Source organism: Oncorhynchus tshawytscha, linkage group LG13 (genome assembly GCF_018296145.1).
Source record: "Oncorhynchus tshawytscha isolate Ot180627B linkage group LG13, Otsh_v2.0, whole genome shotgun sequence".
Lineage (NCBI taxonomy): Eukaryota > Metazoa > Chordata > Actinopteri > Salmoniformes > Salmonidae > Oncorhynchus > Oncorhynchus tshawytscha.
Window position 1 is genome coordinate 92,062,475 of NC_056441.1, and position 23,176 is coordinate 92,085,650.

A 23,176-nucleotide genomic window follows, 5' to 3' on the forward strand; every position below is an offset into this window, starting at 1 on the left:
TGTATCCCCTGTGGTGTTGTCTAGCTGGATGTAACTAGCTGGATGTAACCCCTGTGGTGTTGTCTAGCTGGATGTATCCCCTGTGGTGTTGTCTAGCTGGATGTAACCCCTGTGGTGTTGTCTAGCTGGATGTATCCCCTGTGGTGTTGTCTAGCTGGATGTAACTAGCTGGATGTAACCCCTGTGGTGTTGTCAAGCTGGATGTATCCCCTGTGGTGTTGTCAAGCTGGATGTATCCCCTGTGGTGTTGTCTAGCTGGATGTATCCCCTGTGGTGTTGTCTAGCTGGATGTATCCCATGTGGTGGTGTTGTCTAGCTGGATGTAACCCCTGTGGTATTGTCTAACTGGATGTAACTAGCTGGATGTATCCCCTGTGGTGTTGTCTAACTGGATGTATCCCCTGTGGTGTTGTCTAACTGGATGTATCCCCTGTGGTGTTGTCTAGCTGGATGTATCCCCTGTGGTGTTGTCTAGCTGGATGTATCCCCTGTGGTGTTGTCTAGCTGGATGTATCCCCTGTGGTGTTGTCTAGCTGGATGTATCCCCTGTGGTGTTGTCTAGCTGGATGTAACTAGCTGGATGTATCCCCTGGTGTTGTCTAGCTGGATGTAACTAGCTGGATGTATCCCCTGTGGTGTTGTCTAGCTGGATGTATCCCCTGTGGTGTTGTCTAGCTGGATGTATCCCCTGTGGTGTTGTCTAGCTGGATGTAACTAGCTGGATGTAACCCCTGTGGTGTTGTCTAGCTGGATGTATCCCCTGTGGTGTTGTCTAACTGGATGTAATCCCTGTGGTGTTGTCTAGCTGGATGTATCCCCTGTGGTGTTGTCTAGCGAGGCAGAGAAAACAAAAATGAAGCATCACATCAGGGAAATGTGATATTCATGTTGCGCATCACTATATCCCCAAGTCACAGGGCAGCTGGGACATTTAACCTTCACTTACCTCTAATTGACCAAAAAGCTCAGAACAATTGATTTGCCAATAAGATTTAAAACACCAAGCTGTCTTAGTGTACAGAAAAACCAGTCGTTCTGGTGTTTTCTCTCTCTGGTCTTTCACTCTGTCAGACAACTGATGTGATATCAGTACAGAACAGGATCTGAACTGAACGAAGAGGTCTGAAATTAGATTTTAAATGAGGCTTTGCTTGGTGTACCGGGGTTGAGTCCCAAATGGCACCCTAGTCCCTATTCGCTATGTAGGGAACATGTTGTCATTTGGGACAAACGCTCACCAGTTCCTTTACGGCCCATTAATATGAAGCAGACAGGCTGACCTATTAGGTAATCCTGGGGATTTGGAGGGGAATGGAGAGTTAAATTAGTGATGGGTATGCATAGCAGCAGTATGGATTAACTGCATACGTATAGTATAACAGCAGTATACTATAGCAGCACTATAATATAGTATAGTAGCAGTATAGTACACCATAGCAGCACTATAATATAGTATAGTAGCAGTATAGTATACTATAACAGTACTATAATATAGTATAGTAGCAGTATACTATAGCAGCACTATAATATAGTATAGTAGCAGTATAGTACACCATAGCAGCACTATAATATAGTATAGTAGCAGTATACTATAGCAGCACTATAATATAGTATAGTAGCAGTATACTAGTGCAGCACTATAATATAGTATAGTAGCAGTATACTATAGCAGCACTATAATATAGTATAGTAGCAGTATACTATAGCAGCACTATAATATAGTATAGTAGCAGTATACTATAGCAGCACTATAATATAGTATAGTAGCAGTATAGTATACTATAGCAGCACTATAATATAGTATAGTAGCAGTATAGTATACTATAGCAGCACTATAATATAGTATAGTAGCAGTATAGTATACTATAGTAGCATTATAATATAGTATAGTAGTAGTATACTATAGCAGCACTATAATATAGTATAGTAGCAGTATAGTATACTATAGCAGCACTATAATATAGTATAGCAGCAGTATACTATAGCAGCACTATAATATAGTATAGTAGCAGTATAGTACACCATAGTAGCATTATAATATATAGTATACTATACTGCTACTATACTATATTATAGTGCTGCTATAGTATACTATACTGCTACTATACTATATTATAGTGTTTCTATGGTATACTATACTGCTACTATACTATATTATACTGCTACTATAGTATACTATACTGCTACTATACTATATTATAGTGCTGCTATAGTATACTGCTACTATACTATATTATAGTGCTGCTATAGTATACTATACTGCTACTATAGCAGCACTATAATATAGTATAGTAGCAGTATACTATAGCAGCACTATAATGTAGTATAGTAGCAGTATAGTATACTATAGCAGCACTATAATATAGTATAGTAGCAGTATACTATAGCAGCACTATAATGTAGTATAGTAGCAGTATAGTATACTATAGTAGCATTATAATATAGTATAGTAGCAGTATAGTATACCATAGCAGCACTATAATATAGTATAGTAGCAGTATAGTATACCATAGCAGCACTATAATATAGTATAGTAGCAGTATAGTATACTATAGCAGCACTATAATATAGTATAGTAGCAGTATACTATAGCAGCACTATAATATAGTATAGCAGCAGTATAGTATACTATAGCAGCACTATAATATAGTATAGTAGCAGTATAGTATACTATAGCAGCACTATAATATAGTATAACAGCAGTATACTATAGCAGCACTATAATATAGTATAGTAGCAGTACAGTATACTATAGTAGCAATATAATATAGTATAGTAGCAGTATAGTATACCATAGCAGCACTATAATATAGTATAGTAGCAGTATAGTATACCAACTCATCACCACCTGTTCTCTAACTCATCACCATCATCATCACCACCTGTTCTCTAACTCATCACCACCTGTTCTCTAACTCATCAGCATCACCACCTGTTCTCTAACTCATCACCGCCTGTTCTCTAACTTATCAGCATGACCACCTGTTCTCTAACTCATCACCACCTGTTCTCTAACTCATCATCATCATCATCATCATCATCATCATCATCATCATCACCACCTGTTCTCTAACTCATCACCACCTGTTCTCTAACTCATCATCATCATCACCACCTGTTCTCTAACTCATCACCACCTGTTCTCTAACTCATCACCACCTGTTCTCTAACTCATCACCACCTGTTCTCTAACTCATCACCACCTGTTCTCTAACTCATCAGCATCACCACATGTTCTCTAACTCATCACCACCTGTTCTCTAACTCATCAGCATCACCACCTGTTCTCTAACTCATCACCACCTGTTCTCTAACTCATCACCACCTGTTCTCTAACTCATCACCACCTGTTCTCTAACCAATCATCATCACCACCTGTTCTCTAACTCATCATCAGCATCTCCACCTGTTCTCTAACTCATCACCACCTGTTCTCTAACTCATCATCATCATCACCACCTGTTCTCTAACTCATCACCACCTGTTCTCTAACTCATCACCACCTGTTCTCTAACTCATCAGCATCACCACCTGTTCTCTAACTCATCACCACCTGTTCTCTAACTCATCACCACCTGTTCTCTAACTCATCACCACCTGTTCTCTAACCAATCATCATCACCACCTGTTCTCTAACTCATCAGCATCACCACCTGTTCTCTAACTCATCACCACCTGTTCTCTAACTCATCACCACCTGTTCTCTAACTCATCACCACCTGTTCTCTAACTCATCATCATCACCATATGTTATCTAACTCATCACCACCTGTTCTCTAACTCATCACCACCTGTTCTCTAACTCATCACCACCTGTTCTCTAACTCATCATCACCTGTTCTCTAACTCATCACCACCTGTTCTCTAACTCATCATCATCATCACCACCTGTTCTCTAACTCATCACCACCTGTTCTCTAACTCATCATCATCATCATCATCACCACCTGTTCTCTAACTCATCACCACCTGTTCTCTAACTCATCAGCATCACCACCTGTTCTCTAACTCATCACCACCTGTTCTCTAACTCATCACCACCTGTTCTCTAACTCATCACCACCTGTTCTCTAACTCATCAGCATCACCACCTGTTCTCTAACTCATCACCACCTGTTCTCTAACTCATCACCACCTGTTCTCTAACTCATCACCACCTGTTCTCTAACCAATCTCATCACCACCTGTTCTCTAACTCATCAGCATCACCACCTGTTCTCTAACTCATCACCACCTGTTCTCTAACTCATCACCACCTGTTCTCTAACTCATCATCATCATCACCACCTGTTCTCTAACTCATCACCACCCGTTCTCTAACTCATCACCACTCATCACCACCTGTTCTCTAACTCATCAGCATGACCACCTGTTCTCTAACTCATCACCACCTGTTCTCTAACTCATCACCACCTGTTCTCTAACTCATCACCACCTGTTCTCTAACTCATCACCACCTGTTCTCTAACCAATCATCATCACCACCTGTTCTCTAACTCATCAGCATCACCACCTGTTCTCTAACTCATCACCACCTGTTCTCTAACTCATCACCACCTGTTCTCTAACTCATCACCACCTGTTCTCTAACTCATCACCACCTGTTCTCTAACTCATCACCACCTGTTCTCTAACTCATCACCATCATCATCATCACCTGTTCTCTAAATCTCATCACCACCTGTTCTCTAACTCATCGCCACCTGTTCTCTAACTCATCACCACCTGTTCTCTAACTCATCATCATCATCACCACCTGTTCTCTAACTCATCACCACCTGTTCTCTAACTCATCAGCATCACCACCTGTTCTCTAACATCATCACCACCTGTTCTCTAACTCATCACCACCTGTTCTCTAACTCATCACCACCTGTTCTCTAACTCATCACCACCTGTTCTCTAACTCATCACCACCTGTTCTCTAACTCATCACCATCATCATCATCACCTGTTCTCTAACTCATCATCATCACCACCTGTTCTCTAACTCATCGCCACCTGTTCTCTAACTCATCACCACCTGTTCTCTAACTCATCATCATCATCACCACCTGTTCTCTAACTCATCACCACCTGTTCTCTAACTCATCAGCATCACCACCTGTTCTCTAACTCATCACCACCTGTTCTCTAACTCATCACCACCTGTTCTCTAACTCATCACCACCTGTTCTCTAACCAATCATCATCACCACCTGTTCTCTAACTCATCAGCATCACCACCTGTTCTCTAACTCATCACCACCTGTTCTCTAACTCATCACCACCTGTTCTCTAACTCATCATCATCATCACCACCTGTTCTCTAACTCATCACCACCTGTTCTCTAACTCATCACCACTCATCACCACCTGTTCTCTAACTCATCAGCATGACCACCTGTTCTCTAACTCATCACCACCTGTTCTCTAACTCATCACCACCTGTTCTCTAACTCATCACCACCTGTTCTCTAACTCATCACCACCTGTTCTCTAACCAATCATCATCACCACCTGTTCTCTAACTCATCACCACCTGTTCTCTAACTCATCACCACCTGTTCTCTAACTCATCACCACCTGTTCTCTAACTCATCACCACCTGTTCTCTAACTCATCAACTGTTCTCTAACTCATCACCATCATCATCATCACCTGTTCTCTAACTCATCATCATCACCACCTGTTCTCTAACTCATCGCCACCTGTTCTCTAACTCATCACCACCTGTTCTCTAACTCATCACCACCTGTTCTCTAACCAATCATCATCACCACCTGTTCTCTAACTCATCACCACCTGTTCTCTAACTCATCACAACCTGTTCTCTAACTCATCACCATCATCATCATCCCCTCTTCTCTAACTGTTCATCACTTGTTCTCTTCCAATGCCTGTCGGTTTTAATGTGCTATTATTTCTCCTCACACGCTGAAGCAGCTTTGTTTACAAGGTCTTACAGTGAGAATGGTTACCATGAGGAGGTTTTCTCAATGTGTTGTGCTGTGGATCGTCTGATGGTCCAGAGTTAATGAGCGTTCTGCCTACAGCCTGTAAGCGTCTTTATCAAGTTAGGGAGGATTCCACCTCTCTTCTCCCTCATCCGACACTTCTCACTTCCAGCTGAACAGTTGTGTCCCAGTCTGTTTGCTAGTTCCAATAATAGATCTCACTGCTACTAAAGTATGTTGGCAGTTTCTTGTTTTCTCGCCATATTCTCACAGAGTCAACAGTCTGAGACTTCCTTCCAAATGCCACCCTAATCCCTGTGTTGTGCACTACTTTTGACCAGGGCCCATAGGACTCTGAACAGTGTAGGGCCCATAGGGCTTTGGTCAAAAGTAGTGCACTATATAGGGATTAGGGTGGCATTTTGGAGGCTGTCTGAGATTTAAATGAATTACCAGCCCTTCTGCTTCTCAGTGTAGAAATGGAGTCAACAGATAGCTTCTCAGTGTAGAAATGGCGTCAACAGATAGCTTCTCAGTTGAATGAAGGAATACATTCATTCGACACCTTAAAAAAAAATCATCACCAGTCAAAGGTTTGGACACAGGCGCTCATTCACGTGCAAAGCTGTCATCAAGACAAAGGGTGGCTACTTTGAAGAATCCCAAATATAAAATATATTTTGATTTGTTTAATCATTTTTTTGGTTACTATATGATTCCATAATTTGTTATTTCATAGTTTTGATGTCTTCACTACTATTTGATGTCTTATCTACAATGTCTTATCTACAATGTCTTATCTACAATGTAGAATAATAGTACAAAATAAAGAAAAACTCTTGAATGAGTCAGTGTGTCCAAACTTTTGACTGCTACTGAATATTATCAGGTGGACAGCAAGAATGAACAGCTAGGGCACTTCACCAAACAACATTTATATTGATGCTGAAAGCAAAACAATCTATACACCCATTTAGCAAGTGGGACATCTCATTATTGTGTTGTTGACATCTCATTATTGTGTTGTTGACATCTCATTATTGTGTTGTTGACATCTCATTATTGTGTTGTTGACATCTCATTATTGTGTTGACATCTCATTATTGTGTTGTTGACATCTCATTATTGTGTTGACATCTCATTATTGTGTTGACATCTCATTATTGTGTTGTTGACATCTCATTATTGTGTTGTTGACATCTCATTATTGTGTTGACATCTCATTATTGTGTTGTTGACATCTCATTATTGTGTTGACATCTCATTATTGTGTTGACATCTCATTGTGTTGACATCTCATTGTGTTGTGTTGACATCTCATTGTGTTGTGTTGACATCTCATTGTGTTGACATCTCATTGTGTTGACATCTCATTATTGTGTTGTTGACATCTCATTATTGTGTTGTTGACATCTCATTATTGTGTTGTTGACATCTCATTATTGTGTTGTGTTGACATCTCATTATTGTGTTGACATCTCATTGTGTTGACATCTCATTGTGTTGACATCTCATTGTGTTGTGTTGACATCTCATTGTATTGTGTTGACATCTCATTGTGTTGACATCTCATTGTGTTGACATCTCATTGTGTTGACATCTCATTGTGTTGACATCTCATTGTGTTGACATCTCATTATTGTGTTGACATCTCATTGTGTTGACATCTCATTGTGTTGACATCTCATTGTGTTGACATCTCATTGTGTTGAACTATCAATCAGTGTTAATGTTGTGCTTTGAGAATGTACAGTGTAATTCACATATGATTCCCTAACTAAGTAATAAGGCCGTATGTTATAATAAGTCAGTTGTTGTACCAACCAAGGCTTTTATCTCAGTCGTTGATGCAACAGGTCGGATTGCTCTTAATGGTGCAGCCGTAGATCTTTTTGAGGATATGGGGACCAATGCCAAGTCACTGCCTGGTATGACGACTGCCTCCGACCGCAAGGCATTACAGAGGGTATTGCGTACGGCCCAGTACATCACTGGGGGCAAACTTCCTGCCATCCAGGACCTCTATATCAGGCGGTGTCAGAGGAAGGCCCTAAAAATTGTCAAAGACTCCAGCCACCCTAGTCATAGACTGTTCTCTCTGCTACTGCACGGCAAACGGTACCGGAGCGCCAAGTCAAGGTCCAAGAGGCTTCTAAACAGCTTCTACCCCCAAGCCATAAGACTCCTGAATATCTAATCAAATGGCTACCCAGACTGCTTCTCCCCCCCCCTCCTTCTACGTTGCTTTGATATTATCTATGCATAGACACTTTAATAACTCTACCTACATGGACATATTACCTCAATTACCTCGACTAACCGGTGCCCCGGCACATTGACTCTGTACCGGTACCCCCCTGTATATAGCCTCCACATTGACTCTGTACAGGTACCCCCTGTATATAGCCTCCACACTGACTATGTACTGGTACCCCCTGTATATAGCCTCCGCATTGACTCTGTACTGGTACCCCCTGTATATAGCCTCCACATTGACTCTGTACTGGTACCCCCTGTATATAGCCTCCACATTGACTCTGTACCGTAACACCCTGTATATAGCCTCCACACTGACTATGTACTGGTGCCCCCTGTATATAGCCTCCACATTGACTCTGTACTGGTGCCCCCTGTATATAGCCTCCACATTGACTCTGTACCGGTACCCCCTGTATATAGCCTCCACATTGACTCTGTACTGGTGCCCCTTGTATATAGCCTCCACATTGACTCTGTACCGGTACCCCCTGTATATAGCCTCCACATTGACTCTGTACCGGTACCCCCTGTATATAGCCTCCACATTGACTCTGTACTGGTGCCCCCTGTATATAGCCTCCACATTGACTCTGTACAGGTGCCCCCTGTATATAGCCTCCACATTGACTCTGTACTGGTACCCCCTGTATATAGCCTCCACATTGACTCTGTACTGGTACCCCCTGTATATAGCCTCCACATTGACTCTGTACTGGTACCCCCTGTATATAGCCTCCACATTGACTCTGTACTGGTACCCCTGTATATAGCCTCCACATTGACTCTGTACAGGTGCCCCCTGTATATAGCCTCCACATTGACTCTGTACCAGTGCCCCCTGTATATAGCCTCCACATTGACTCTGTACAGGTACCCCCTGTATATAGCCTCCACATTGACTCTGTACTGGTACCCCCTGTATATAGCCTCCACACTGACTATGTACTGGTACCCCCTGTATATAGCCTCCACATTGACTCTGTACTGGTACCCCTGTATATAGCCTCCACACTGACTCTGTACCGGTACCCCTGTATATAGACTCCACATTGACTCTGTACCAGTACCCCCTGTATATAGCCTCCACATTGACTCTGTACCGGTACCCCCTGTATATAGCCTCCACATTGACTCTGTACCGGTACCCCCTGTATATAGCCTCCACATTGACTCTGTACCGTAATACCCTGTATATAGCCTCCACATTGACTCTGTACCGTAATACCCTGTATATAGTCCCGCCATGGTTATTTACTGCTGCTCTTTAATTATTTGCTATTCTTATCTCTTAGTTTTTTATAGGTATTTTAGGTATTTTCTTAAAACGGCATTTTTTGTTAGGGGCTTGTAGGTTGTATTCAGCATTTCACTGTAAGGTCTACTACACCTGTTGTATTCAGCATTTCACTGTGAGGTCTACTACACCTGTTGTATTCAGCATTTCACTGTGAGGTCTACTACACCTGTTGTTTTCAGCATTTCACTGTGAGATCTACTACACCTGTTGTATTCAGCATTTCACTGTGAGGTCTACTACACCTGTTGTATTGAGCATTTCACTGTGAGTTCTACTACACCTGTTGTATTCAGCATTTCACTGTAAGGTCTACTACACCTGTTGTATTCAGCATTTCACTGTGAGGTCTACTACACCTGTTGTATTCAGCATTTCACTGTGAGGTCTACTACACCTGTTGTATTCAGCATTTCACAGTAAGGTCTACTACACCTGTTGTATTCAGCATTTCACAGTAAGGTCTACTACACCTGTTGTATTCAGCATTTCACTGTAAGGTCTACTACACCTGTTGTATTCGGTGCATGAGACTAATACAATTTGATTTGATTTTAACCAAGGCTTCTCCTAAAAGGAAATTCACCAAATTACATTTTTTAAATTTTTTATTTTTAAATTTCACCTTTATTTAACCAGGTAGAACAAGTTCTCATTTGCATATACACTATTGATGGTGTGTGTGTGTGTGTGTGTGTGTGTGTGTGTGTGTGTGTGTGTGTGTGTGTGTGTGTGTGTGTGTGTGTGTGTGTGTGTGTGTGTGTGTGTGTGTGTGTGTGTGTGTGCATTCACACGTGAGTGTATGTGTGTGTGTGTGTGTGTCTGTTAGTGTGTGTTCTGCTTTCCCAGAGAGCGTGTGTGTGTGTGTGTGTGGGTCCTAAACTACACTAACTAGCTGTGAATGAAAACGCTGTACAGAGACGCTCCCTCTAATTGAAAAATCACATGTGAAATGAAGGGCATTTGCATAATTCAACAAAGCCCCCCGCTCTGTAATTATCCAGAGAGAATAGAGGATTTGTTCCTTTAAAGGTTTGAAAGCTTCTAATGCCATGTTCTGGCTGAAAGGACCAACTCACTCAGTCCATTAGTAGTAGTACAATCATAGAATAGGCTGCCACACAAACCAGTAATGATCTAATTAACTGACTAACACTGTATTGTACAGAGGGGATCATATATATTGGCAACCTTGGCATAATTCACTTCACTTTTTTCAAAATAAGTTCCAAAAAAACAAACATTTAGTGTTTAAACGTGTATTTGTTTTATTTTGACCAAAAATAAAATAAATTATTTCAAACGACATTGAGATTTAGAACTTTAAAACCAAAAAAAATGGACAAAATTATTCAAAATTCTAATTAATTTGGTTGGAGGCAAATCGCAATGATTCTTGTTTACTGTGCAATTTATCTCACCTGTGGTAAGTTTCAGGTGCCTTCGGGGTAAAAAAAAAAAAAAGTGATTCAACCAGTTTTAAACAAGGAAAAAAAAGAAAAATGAACATTCTGCTCCATTGTAAAGGGGTGCCAATATATTTTGAGCATTCTGCTCCATTGTAAAGTGCAAGGGTGCCAATATATGTGAGCATTCTGCTCCATTGTAAAGTGCAAGGGTGCCAATATATGTGAGCATTCTGCTCCATTGTAAAGTGCAAGGGTGCCAATATATGTGAGCATTCTGCTCCATTGTAAAGTGCAAGGGTGCCAATATATGTGAGCATTCTGCTCCATTGTAAAGTGCAAGGGTGCCAATATATGTGAGCATTCTGCTCCATTGTAAAGTGCAAGGGTGCCAATATATGTGAGCATTCTGCTCCATTGTAAAGTGCAAGGGTGCCAATATATGTGAGCATTCTGCTCCATTGTAAAGTGCAAGGGTGCCAATATATGTGAGCTGTGTCTACCTGTCGGGTTCAGTTGAATAGATGAAACCGGTTCAGCTGGTTGGGGATAATCAGGCAGTGATAGGATACATGCAGTTTAATAGAAAATGATGGCTGATACAGAGATAACTGTTTAGGACAAGACAATAAGTACTACACTAGCCAAATGTAGTGTACTATTTTAGGAAAATGGATGGCATTTTACAGACAGACACAATCTCAGTTTTGTGTTTCGTAGAAACTAAGCAGCATATTGATATCTAGTGGCCCCTGAGCTTGTCTAATACCCTCTCCTCGATACTAACATCTCCTCTCCTCTCCTCTCCTCTCCTCTCCTCTCCTCTCTCCTCTCCTCTCCTCTCCTCTCCTCTCCTCTCCTCTCCTCTCCTCTCCTCTCCTCTCCTCTACTAACATCTCCTCTCCTCTCCTCCTCTCCTCTCCTCTCCTCTCCCTCCTCCTCTCCTCTCCTCCTCTCCTCTCCTCTCCTCTCCTCTCCTCTCCTCTCCTCTCTATCTCTCTCCTCTCCTCTCCTCTCCTCCTCTCTCCTCTCCTCTCTCCTCTCTCCTCTCTCCTCTCCTCTCTCCTCTCCTCTCCTCTCCTCTCCTCTCCTCTCCTCTCCTCTCCTCTTTCCTCTCCTCTCTCTCCTCTTCTCTTCTCTCCTCTCCTCTCCTCTCCTCTCTCTCCTCTCCTCTCCTCTCCTCTCCTCTCCTCTCCTCTCCTCTCTCTCTCCTCTCCTCTTCTCTCCTCTCCTCCTCTCCTCTCTCCTCTCCTCTCCTCTCTCTCCTCTCCTCTCCTCTCTCCTCTCCTCTCCTCTCCTCTCCTCTCCTCTATACTAACATCTCATCTCCTCTCCTCCTCTCTCCTCTCCTCTCCTCTCCTCTCCTCTCCTCTCCTCTCCTCTCCTCTCCTCTCCTCTCCTCTCCTCTCCTCTCCTCTCCTCTCCTCTCCTCTCCTCTCCTCTCATCTCTCTCCTCTCCTCTCCTCTCCTCTCCTCTCCTCTCCTCTATACTAACATGCTCTCTCTCTCTCTCTCTTTCTGTATCCCACACTGATGAGTCACAGGCCAGGAATAAAACATGAACACCAAATCAACATCTTGTAATATTTCCCAGAGTGACAGAGCAGAGTAGAGCAGAGGGTGTTCATCCTAAATGACAACCCAATCCCTATACTGAGGAGGCAAAACATGAAGAACACCATGACATTGACTGAACAGGTGAATCCAGGTCAAAGCTCTGATCTCTTATTGATGTCACTTGTTAAATCCACTTCAATCAGTGTACACTACCGGTCAAAAGTTTTAGAACACCTTCTCATTCAAGGGTTTTTCTTTATTTTTTACTATTTTCTACATTGTAGAATAATAGTGAAGACATCAAAACTATGAAATAACACACACGGAATCGTGTAGTAACCAAAAAAAAGTGTTAAACAAATTGAAATATCATTTATATGTGAGATTCTTCAAATAGCCACCCTTTGCCTTGATGACAGCTTTGCACACCCTTGGCTTTCTCTCAACCAGCTTTACCTATTATGTCTTCCCCCACATGTGCTGGGCACTTGTTGGCTGCTTTTCCTTCACTCTGCTGTCCGACTCATCTCAATTTGGTGGGGGATTGTGGAGGCCAGGTCATCTGATGCAGCACTCCATCACTCTCCTTAGTACAATGGCCCTTAAACAGCCTAGAGGTTTGTTGGGTCATTGTCCTGTTGAAAAACAAATGATAGTCCCACTAAGCCCAAACCAGATGGGATGGTGTATCGCTTCAGAATGCTGTGGGAGTCATGCTGGTTAAGTGTGCCTTGAATTCTAAATAAATCACAGACAGTGTCACCAGCAAATCACCATCACACCATAACACCTCCTCCTCCATGCTTCACAGTGGGAACCACACATGCTGAGATCATCTGTTCACCCACACCTTGTCTCACAAAGACATGGCAGTTGGAACCAAAAAAATCTCACATTTTGACTCATCAGACCAAAGGACAGAATTCCACCAGTCTAATGTCCATTGCTCGTGTTTCTTGGCCCAAGCAAGTCTCTTCTTATTATTGGTGTCCTTTAGTAGTGGTTTCTTTGCAGCAATTCGACCATGAAGGCCTAATTCACACAGTCTCCTCTGAACAGTTGATGTTGAGAAGCATACATTTAGTTAATTCCTCCACAATCCATGTCCTTTCTTTGTAATGCTCTTACTAGATTTGTTCTGTCGAACGGGATTGGTCCGTTATGAGGTGCAGGAATGTCTTTTCAGAGGCCAGCAGACAAGGTAGTGTAGCGTGGCAAGACCCTCTTCCTCACAATAACTCCTGGATGTGTTCTGATCTTCACCCTGTCCGTCTCCTCCTCCATCTTTCTCTCATTCTCTTACTGTCTGTCTTCCTTCCTTCCTTCCCCTCCCTCTATTCTCTCCGTCTTCCTTCCCCTCCCTCTATTCTCTCTGTCTTCCTTCCTCTCCCTCTATTCTCTCTGTCTCCCTTCCCCTCCCTCTATTATCTCTGTCTCCTTTCCTCTCCCTCTATTCTCTCTGTCTCTCTTTCCCTCCATCTATTCTCTCTGTCTCCCTTCCCCTCCCTCTATTCCCTCTGTCTCCCTTCCTCTCCCTCTATTCTCTCTGTCTCCCTTCCCCTCCCTCTATTCCCTCTGTCTCCCTTCCCCTCCCTCTATTCTCTCTGTCTCCCTTCCTCTCCCTCTATTCTCTCTGTCTCCCTTCCCCTCCCTCTATTCTCTCTGTCTCCCTTCCCCTCCCTCTATTCTCTCTGTCTCCCTTCCCCTCCGTCTATTCTCTCTGTCTCCCTTCCTCTCCCTCTATTCTCTGTCTCCCTTCCTTTCCCTCTATTATCTCTGTCTTCCTTCCTCTCCCTCTATTATCTCTGTCTCCCTTCCTCTCCCTCTATTCTCTCTGTCTTCCTTCCTCTCCCTCTATTATCTCTGTCTCCCTTCCCCTCCCTCTATTCTCTCTGTCTCCCCGGCTCCCACAGAGATTTGTGCAGCGGACTGTGGTGGACATGGCAACTGCATGTCGGGCACCTGTCGCTGTGACGACGGCTGGATGGGCGCCGGGTGTGACCAGCGGGCGTGTCACCCACGCTGCAGCGAGCACGGCACCTGCAAGGAAGGGAAGTGTGAATGCAGCCCGGGGTGGAACGGAGAGCACTGCACTATGGGTAGGACAGAGAGACACAGTGGGAGGGTCTGTAGGGGGGGGGGGTAGTGTTGGTGTCTCTATGTGTGTGTCGTGTGGTTGTTTGATGTTGGGGAGTAAAAGAGGGAAGCTGCATTGGATTTGTGCAACTCTGCGTATCATGACCAGGTTTACTCAATGATCTAACTCGTCTCCATGCATTTTAAATGTGCGAATGTGTTAGTGTGTCTTTCCATGCCTGATTTCAAATGCAAACATCTGCTTTGTTGCAAAGCTGTTGCAACCGCTTGAAAGATACTATTTTGGGCCGTGGGGTGAATATGGGGTTAAGAATGTTTCTAGCATGATATTTCACTGGGAACATTTTCGATAACAATAGTAAAGTTTTAAAAGATGTAGGGAGAGAGAGAGTTGGAGGGTGAGGTAGGGAGGGAGAGAGAGAGAGTTGGAGGGTGATGTTGGAGGGGGAGGAGAGGGAGGGTGAGTAGGGAGGGGAGAGAGAGAGTTGGAGGGTGATGTAGGGAGGGGGAGGGAGAGAGTTGGAGGGTGATGTAGGGAGGGGGAGGGAGAGAGTTGGAGGGTGATGTAGGGATGGGAGGAGAGAGTTGGAGGGTGATGGGAGGGAGAGAGAGAGTTGGAGGGTGATGTAGGGAGGGGGAGGAGAGTTGGAGGGTGATGTAGGGAGGGGGAGGGAGAGAGTTGGAGGGTGATGAGGGGTGAGGGTGATGTAGGGAGGGGGAGGGAGAGAGTTGGAGGGTGATGTAGGGAGGGGGAGAGTTGGAGGGGAGGGAGGGGAGGGAGAGAGTTGGAGGGTGAGGTAGGGAGGGGGAGGGAGAGAGTTGGAGGGTGGTAGGGAGGGGAGGGAGAGTTGGAGGGTGATGTAGGGAGGGGAGGGAGAGAGTTGGAGGGTGATGTAGGGGGAGGGAGAGAGAGAGTTGGAGGGTGATGTAGGGGGGGAGGTTGGAGGGTGATGTAGGGAGGGGGAGGGAGAGAGTTGGAGGGTGAGGTAGGGAGGGAGAGAGAGAGGGTGATGTAGGGGAGGGGGAGAGAGTTGGAGTTGGAGGGGGGAGGATGTAGGGAGGGGGAGGGAGAGAGTTGGAGGGTGATGTAGGGAGGGGGAGGGAGGTTGAGGTGAGGAGGGGGGAGGGGAGAGTTGGAGAGTTGGAGGGAGAGATGAGGGAGGGGAGGAGGGGAGAGTTGGAGGGTGATGTTGGAGGGTGATGATGTAGGGAGGGAGGGAGAGAGTTGGAGGGTGATGTAGGGAGGGGGAGGGAGAGAGTTGGAGGGTGATGTAGGGAGGGGGAGGGAGAGAGTTGGAGGGTGATGTAGGAGGGGGGGAGGAGAGAGAGTTGGAGGGTGGTGGGAGGGGGAGAGAGAGTTGGAGGGTGATGTAGGGAGGGGAGGGAGAGAGTTGGAGGGTTGTAGGGAGGGGGGGATGGAGGGTGAGGTAGGGGGGGGAGAGAGAGTTGGAGGGTGATGTAGGGAGGGGAGAGAGTTGGAGATTGGAGTTGGAGGGTGATGTAGGGAGGGGGAGGAGAGAGTGGAGGGTGATGAGGGGAGGAGTTGGAGGGAGGGTAGGGAGGGGAGGGAGAGAGTTGGAGGGTGATGTAGGGAGGGGGAGGGAGAGTTGGAGGGGGAGGAGGGGGAGAGAGTTGGAGGGTGATGTAGGGAGGGGGAGAGAGAGTTGGAGGGTGATGTAGGGAGGGGAGGGAGAGAGTTGGAGGGTGATGTAGGGAGGGGAGGGAGAGAGTTGGAGGGTGATGTAGGGAGGGGGAGGGAGAGAGTTGGAGGGTGATGTAGGGAGGGGGAGGAGAGAGTTGGAGGGTGATGTAGGGAGGGGGAGAGAGAGTTGGAGGGTGATGTAGGGAGGGGGAGGGAGGGAGGGTGGAGGGAGGGGGAGGGAGAGAGTTGGAGGGTGATGTAGGGAGGGGGAGGGAGAGAGTTGGAGGGTGATGTAGGGAGGGGGAGGGAGAGAGTTGGAGGGTGATGTAGGGAGGGGGAGGGAGAGAGTTGGAGGGTGATGTAGGGGAGAGTTGGGGTGATGTAGGGAGGGGGGGGGAGAGAGAGAGTTGGAGGGGGGTAGGGGGGAGGGAGAGAGTTGGAGGGTGATGTAGGGAGGGGAGGGAGAGAGTTGGAGGGTGATGTAGGGAGGGGGAGGGAGAGAGTTGGAGGGTGATGTAGGGAGGGGGGAGGGAGAGTTGGAGGGTGATGTAGGGAGGGGGAGGGAGAGAGTTGGAGGGTGATGTAGGGGAGGGGGAGGGAGAGAGTTGGAGGGTGATGTAGGGAGGGGGAGGGAGAGAGTTGGAGGGGATGTAGGGGGGGGAGGGAGAGAGTTGGAGGGGAGTAGGGAGGGGGAGGGAGAGAGTTGGAGGGTGATGTAGGGAGGGGGAGGGAGAGAGTTGGAGGGTGATGTAGGGAGGGGGAGAGAGAGAGTTGGAGGGTGAGGTAGGGAGGGGGGGAGGGAGGGAGAGAGTTGGAGGGTGATGTAGGGAGGGGGAGGGAGAGAGTTGGAGGGTGATGTAGGGAGGAGGAGGGAGGGAGAGGAGGGGGAGGGAGGAGTTGGATGGTAGGGGGAGGAGAGTTGGAGGGTGAGAGGGAGGGGGAGGGAGAGAGTTGGAGGGTGATGTAGGGAGGTGGGGGAGGGAGAGAGTTGGAGGGTGATGTAGGGGGGGGGGAGGGAGAGAGTTGGAGGGTGATGTAGGGAGGGGAGGGGAGAGTTGGAGGGTGGAGGGAGAGGGAGAGAGTTGGAGGGTGATGTAGGGAGGGGGGAGAGAGTTGGAGGGTGATGAGGGAGGGGGAGGGAGAGAGTTGGAGGGTGAGAGAGTAGAGAGTTGGGGTGAGGAGGGAGGGGGAGGGAGAGAGTTGGAGGGTGATGTAGGGAGGGTGAGTTGGAGGTAGGGAGGGGGAGGAGAGAGTTGGAGGGTGGAGGGAGGGAGAGAGTTGGAGGGTGATGTAGGGAGGGGAGAGAGAGTTGGAGGGTGATGTAGGGAGGGGGAGGGGAGAGTTGGAGGGTGATGTAGGGAGGGGGAGGAGAGAGTTGGAGGGTGATGTAGGGAGGGGGAGGGAGGGGGAGGGTGATGTAGGGAGGGAGGGAGAGAGTTGGAGGGTGAGGTAGGGAGGGGGAGGAGAGAGTTGGAGGGGAGGTAGGGAGGGGGAGGAGAGTTGGAGGGTGGTAGGGAGGGGGAGGAGAGAGTTGGAGGGGAGGAGGGAGGGGGAGGGAGAGAGTTGGAGGGTGATGTAGGGAGGGGGAGGGGAGAGTTGGAGGGGGATGTAGGGAGGGAGAGAGAGAGTTGGAGGGTGATGTAGGGAGGGGGAGGGAGAGAGTTGGAGGAGGGAGGGGAGGGAGTGGAGGGTGGAGAGGGAGAGAGTTGGAGGGGAGGTAGGGAGGGGGGAGGGAGAGTTGGAGGGTGATGTAGGGAGGGGGGAGGAGAGGGAGGGTGAGGTAGGAGGGGAGGAGAGAGTTGGAGGGGGTAGGGAGGGGAGAGTTGGAGGGTGATGAGGGAGGGGGGAGAGAGAGAGTTGGAGGGTGATGTAGGGAGGGAGGGAGAGAGAGAGTTGGAGGGTGATGTAGGGAGGGGGAGGGAGAGAGTTGGAGGGTGGGAGGGAGGGAGGGGGAGTTGGAGGGGTGAGAGGGAGGGGGAGGGAGGGAGGAGAGTTGGAGGGTGATGTAGGGAGGGGAGGGAGGGAGTTGGAGGGTGATGTGGGGAGGGGAGGGAGAGAGTTGGAGGGTGAGGGGGAGGGAGAGAGTTGGAGGTGATGTAGGGAGGGGGAGGGAGAGAGGGAGGGTGATGTAGGGAGAGGGAGAGAGTTGGAGGGTGATGTAGGGAGGGGAGGGAGAGAGTTGGAGGGTGATGTAGGGAGGGGGAGGGAGAGAGTTGGAGGGTGGTAGGGAGGGGAGGGAGAGAGTTGGAGGGTGGAGGGAGGGGGAGGGGGAGGGTGGAGGGAGGGAGGGAGAGAGTTGGAGGGTGATGTAGGGAGGGGGAGGGAGAGAGTTGGAGGGAGTTGGGGGGAGGGGGAGAGAGTTGGAGGTGATGTAGGGAGGGGGAGGGAGAGAGTTGGAGGGTGAGGTAGGGAGGGGGAGGGAGAGAGTTGGAGGGTGATGTAGGGAGGGGAGGAGAGAGAGAGTTGGAGGGTGATGTAGGGAGGGGGAGGGAGAGAGTTGGAGGGAGGTAGGGAGGGGAGGGAGAGAGTTGGAGGGTGATGTAGGGGGGGAGGAGGAGGGAGGGAGAGGAGAGAGTTGGAGGGTGATGTAGGGAGGGGGAGGGAGAGAGTTGGAGGGTGAGGTAGGGAGGGGAGGGAGAGAGTTGGAGGGGGAGGAGGAGGGAGAGAGTTGGAGGGTGATGTAGGGAGGGGGAGGGAGAGAGTTGGAGGGGAGGTAGGGAGGGGAGGGAGAGTTGGAGGGGGTAGGGGGGGAGGGAGAGAGTTGGAGGGTGATGTAGGGAGGGAGAGGAGAGAGTTGGAGGGGAGGTAGGGAGGGGGAGGGAGGAGTTGGAGGGTGATGTAGGGAGGGGGAGGAGAGTTGGAGGGTGATGTAGGGAGGGGAGGGGGAGTTGGGAGGGTGAGGTAGGGAGGGGAGGAGAGTTGGAGGGTGATGTAGGGAGGGGGAGGGGAGAGAGTTGGAGGGGAGGTAGGAGGGGAGGGGGAGGGAGAGAGTTGGAGGGTGAGGTAGGGAGGGGGAGGGAGAGAGTTGGAGGGTGATGTAGGGAGGGGGAGGGGGAGGGGAGGTGGAGGGTGAGGTAGGGAGGAGGGAGAGAGTTGGAGGGTGGTAGGGAGGGTGAGGTAGGGAGGGGATGGAGAGAGTTGGAGTAGGGGAGAGTTGGAGGGTGATGAGGGAGGGGGAGAGGGAGGTAGGGAGGGAAGGAGAAGTTGGAGGGTGATGTAGGGAGGGGAGGGAGAGAGTTGGAGGGTGATGTAGGGAGGGGAGAGAATGAGTTGGAGGAGAGAGTTGGAGGGTGATGTAGGGAGGGGGAGAGAGAGTTGGAGGGTGATGTAGGGAGGGAGGGAGAGAGTGGAGGGGAAGGGAGGGAGAGAGAGAGTTGGAGGTGTTGTAGGGAGGGGGAGGGAGAGAGTTGGAGGGTGATGTAGGGAGGAGGGAGAGAGTTGAGGGTGATGTAGGGAGGGGGAGGGAGAGAGTTGGAGGTGAGGTAGGGAGGGGGAGGGAGAGAGTTGGAGGGTGTGGAGGGAGAGGGAGAGAGTTGGAGGGAGGTAGGGAGGGGGATGGAGAGAGTTGGAGGGTGATGTAGGGAGAGAGTTGGAGGGTGATGTAGGGAGGGAGAGAGAGAGTTGGAGGGGGATGTAGGGAGGGAAGGAGAAAGTTGGAGGGTGATGTAGGGAGGGAGTTGGAGGGTGATGTAGGGGGAGGAGAGAGTTGGAGGGTGATGTAGGGAGGGGGAGGGAGAGTTGGAGGGTGATGTAGGGAGGAGAGAGGAGATGTAGGGAGGGAGGAGAGTTGGAGGGGAGGTAGGGAGGGGAGAGAGAGTTGGAGGGGAGGTAGGGAGAGAGAGAGTCGGAGGGGAGGTAGGGAGGTGGAGGGAGAGAGAGAGTTGGAGGGGAGGGAGAGAGTCGGAGGGGAGGTAGGGAGAGAGTTGGAGGGTGATGAGGGAGGGAGGGAGAGAGTTGGAGGGTGATATAGGGAGGGGGGAGGGAGAGAGTGAGGGTGGAGGGAGAGGTAGGGAGGAGGGAGGTAGGGAGAGAGAGAGGTAGGAGGGAGAGAGAGTTGGAGGGGGAGGTAGGGAGGTGGAGGGAGAGAGAGAGTTGGAGGGGAGGTCGGAGGGGAAGGAGGGAAGGGAGGGGGAGGAAAGAGGGGGAGGGAGGGGAGGGAGTCGGAGGGGGAGGTAGGGAGGGGAAAGGTAGGGAAGAGAGAGAGAGTCGGAAAGGGAGGAGGAGGTAGGGAGGGGGAGGTAGGGAAGGAGAGAAGTCAGGGGGAGGTAGGGAGGTGGAGGGAGGAAGGAGGAAGGGGAAGGGGAGGTAGGGGAGGAGAGTTGGAGGGGGAGTTAGGGAAGGAGAGAGTCAGTGGGGAGGTAGGGAGGGGGAGGGAGGTAGGGAGGGGGGGAGGTAGGGGAAGGAGTTGGAGAGTCGGTAGGGAGGGGGAGGTAGGGAGGGGGGGTAGGTAGGGAGGAGGTAGGGAAGGAGGGGAGTCGGGAGAATGAGTTGGGGTAGGAGGGGAGGTAGGGAGGAGGGGGAGGTAGGGAGGGGGAGGTCGGTGGGGGAAGGGGAGAGGGGAGGTAGGGAGGGGAGTAGGGAGGGGGAGTTGGTAGGGAGGGGGAGGTAGGGAAGGAGAGAGTCGGAGGGGGGGTATGGAAGGGAAGGGAGGTAGGGAGGTGGGGGAGGTAGGGAGGGAGAGAGTAGGGAAGGAGAGAGTCGGAGGAGGTAGGGAGGGAGGTAGGGAAGGAGAGTCGGTGGGGGAGGGGGAGGTAGGGAGGGGGAGGAGAGGGAGGGGAGGTAGGGAGGGGAGGTAGGGAAGGAGAGGAGTTGGAGGGGGGAGAGGGGGGGGGAGGGGGGTAGGGAAGGAGAGAGTCGGAGGGGGAGGTAGGGAGGGAGGTAGGGAAGGAGAGCCGGTTAGGAGGGGGAGGTAGGGAAGGAGGGAGGGGAGGTAGGGAGGGGGAGAGGGAAGGGGGGAGGTAGGGAGGGAGGGGGAGAGAGTCGGATGGGAGGTAGGGGGGGAGGTAGGGAAGGAGAGGTCGGAGGGGAGGTGGGAGAATCGGTAGGGAGGGAGGGGGCGGTCGGGAAGGGGGAGGAGGAGAGGGAGAGGGTAGTCGGTGGGCGGTAGGGAGAGATCGGAGGGGGTAGGGCAGGAGGGGAAGGTAGGGGGCGGTAGGGGAGGGGAGGTAGGGAAGGGAGAGGGGAGAGAGGGAAGGGGAGGTAGGAAGGGGGGCGGGAGGGAGAGGTAGGAAGGGCGGTAGGGAGAGGTAGGGAGGAGGTAGAGAGGGGGAGGGGGGGGGAGGTAGGTGGGGCGGTAGGGAGGGAGGTAGGTAGGTAGGGAGGTAGGGTAGGTAGAGAGCGGTAGGGAGGTAGGGCAGGGGTAGGGGGCGGTAGGGAGAGGTAGGTAGGGCAGGGAGAGGAGGGAGAGGTAGGAAGGGCAGTAGGGAGAGGTAGGGAGGAGGGGAGGGGAGGGAGAGGTAGGAGAGGGAGGGAGGGGAGGGAGAGAGAGAGGGAGGGAGAGGTAGGTGGAGGGAGGGAGGGAGGGAGGTACTGAGGGAGAGAGAGGGAGCCTAATGCTCTGTCCACAGATGAATACCATTTCTGGCAGCCAGCCTATTAGCATGCTAGGATAGAGGGAGGGAGGTTTTAGTGTTGGCAGTCAGCCTATCAGCATGCTAGGATAGAGGGAGGGAGGTTTTAGTGTTGGCAGTCAGCCTATCAGCATGCTAGGATAGAGGGAGGGAGGTTTTAGTGTTGGCAGTCAGCCTATCAGCATGCTAGGATAGAGGAGGGAGGTTTTAGTGTTGGCAGTCAGCCTATCAGCATGCTAGGATAGAGGGAGGGAGGTTTTAGTGTTGGCAGTCAGCCTATCAGCATGCTAGGATAGAGGGAGGGAGGTTTTAGTGTTGGCAGTCAGCCTATCAGCATGCTAGGATAGAGGGAGCGACAGCAGGATGTGACTACAGCTCTGACTTCAGCAGACGATGTGTTTTACCCAGAGACAAGAACAGGAAAAGAATCCCCAGGATGGTTGTCACCCATCACATCAATGATTCCCTAATAGGTGGACTGGCGGGCATATTTGGTGGGATTGTATTGTTATGGTTTCATTTCATTCTACACACATGGATTTCTGCTCTTTGAGTTACTGGTGGCTGCCAGACTGACAAAAGTCCCCAGCCACACAATCACAGACTTGTTAAGTTATAGACTGACTAATGTCCCTAGCCACACAATCACAGACTTGTTAAGTTATAGACTGACTAATGTCCCTAGCCACACAATCACAGACTTGTTAAGTTATAGACTGACTAATGTCCCTAGCCACACAATCACAGACTTGTAAAGTTATAGACTGACTAATGTCCCTAGCCACACAATCACAGACTTGTTAAGTTATAGACTGACTAATGTCCCTAGCCACACAATCACAGACTTGTACAGTTATAGACTGACTAATGTCCCTAGCCACACAATCACAGACTTGTAAAGTTATAGACTGACTAATGTCCCTAGCCACACAATCACAGACTTGTACAGTTAAAGACTGGCAGTGGAATGATGTGCAGCACTCCCCACTGTGCACAGACATCAATTCAACGTCTATTCAACGTTGGTTCAACCGCTGTGTCCCCAGTGGGTAGTTTAGGACAGATTGATTGTTTGTCATGATTTAATTAAATGATAACTGGACCTTTTGATTGGAGAAAACCACAAAACTGATTAGATGAAAATTGATAATGTTTAACTGCATATTCTTACAACACTATTTTTTACCTGAGGTTTAACCAGCAGTTGGTTTGTTTTCGTTTCTCATGTCATGTGAGGTCATCTCTGGGGTTTCGTATCGTTTCTATGAACAGTACCCAGAATCAGAGAACTATATATATATGTATACAGCTTGTTTTTCATCCTGACTGCCTGTCTCATCTTTTCTGCCTTTGTTACCTCAGATTTACATGTTTCTCTCTCTTCCCCTCTCTCCCTCTCTCTGTTTCACTCTCTC

At 49.0% G+C, this 23,176-nt stretch overlaps 1 protein-coding gene across 1 annotated transcript in view; it reads left to right on the top strand.

The window, feature by feature from the left end:
- Positions 1 to 23,176, top strand: part of tenm4 (teneurin transmembrane protein 4) — a 718,236-nt gene that overhangs the window by 411,009 nt on the left and 284,051 nt on the right. Inside the window, 1 exon segment of the mRNA XM_042296535.1 lies at positions 14,366 to 14,551. Coding sequence (XP_042152469.1) covers positions 14,366 to 14,551 — 186 coding nt within the window.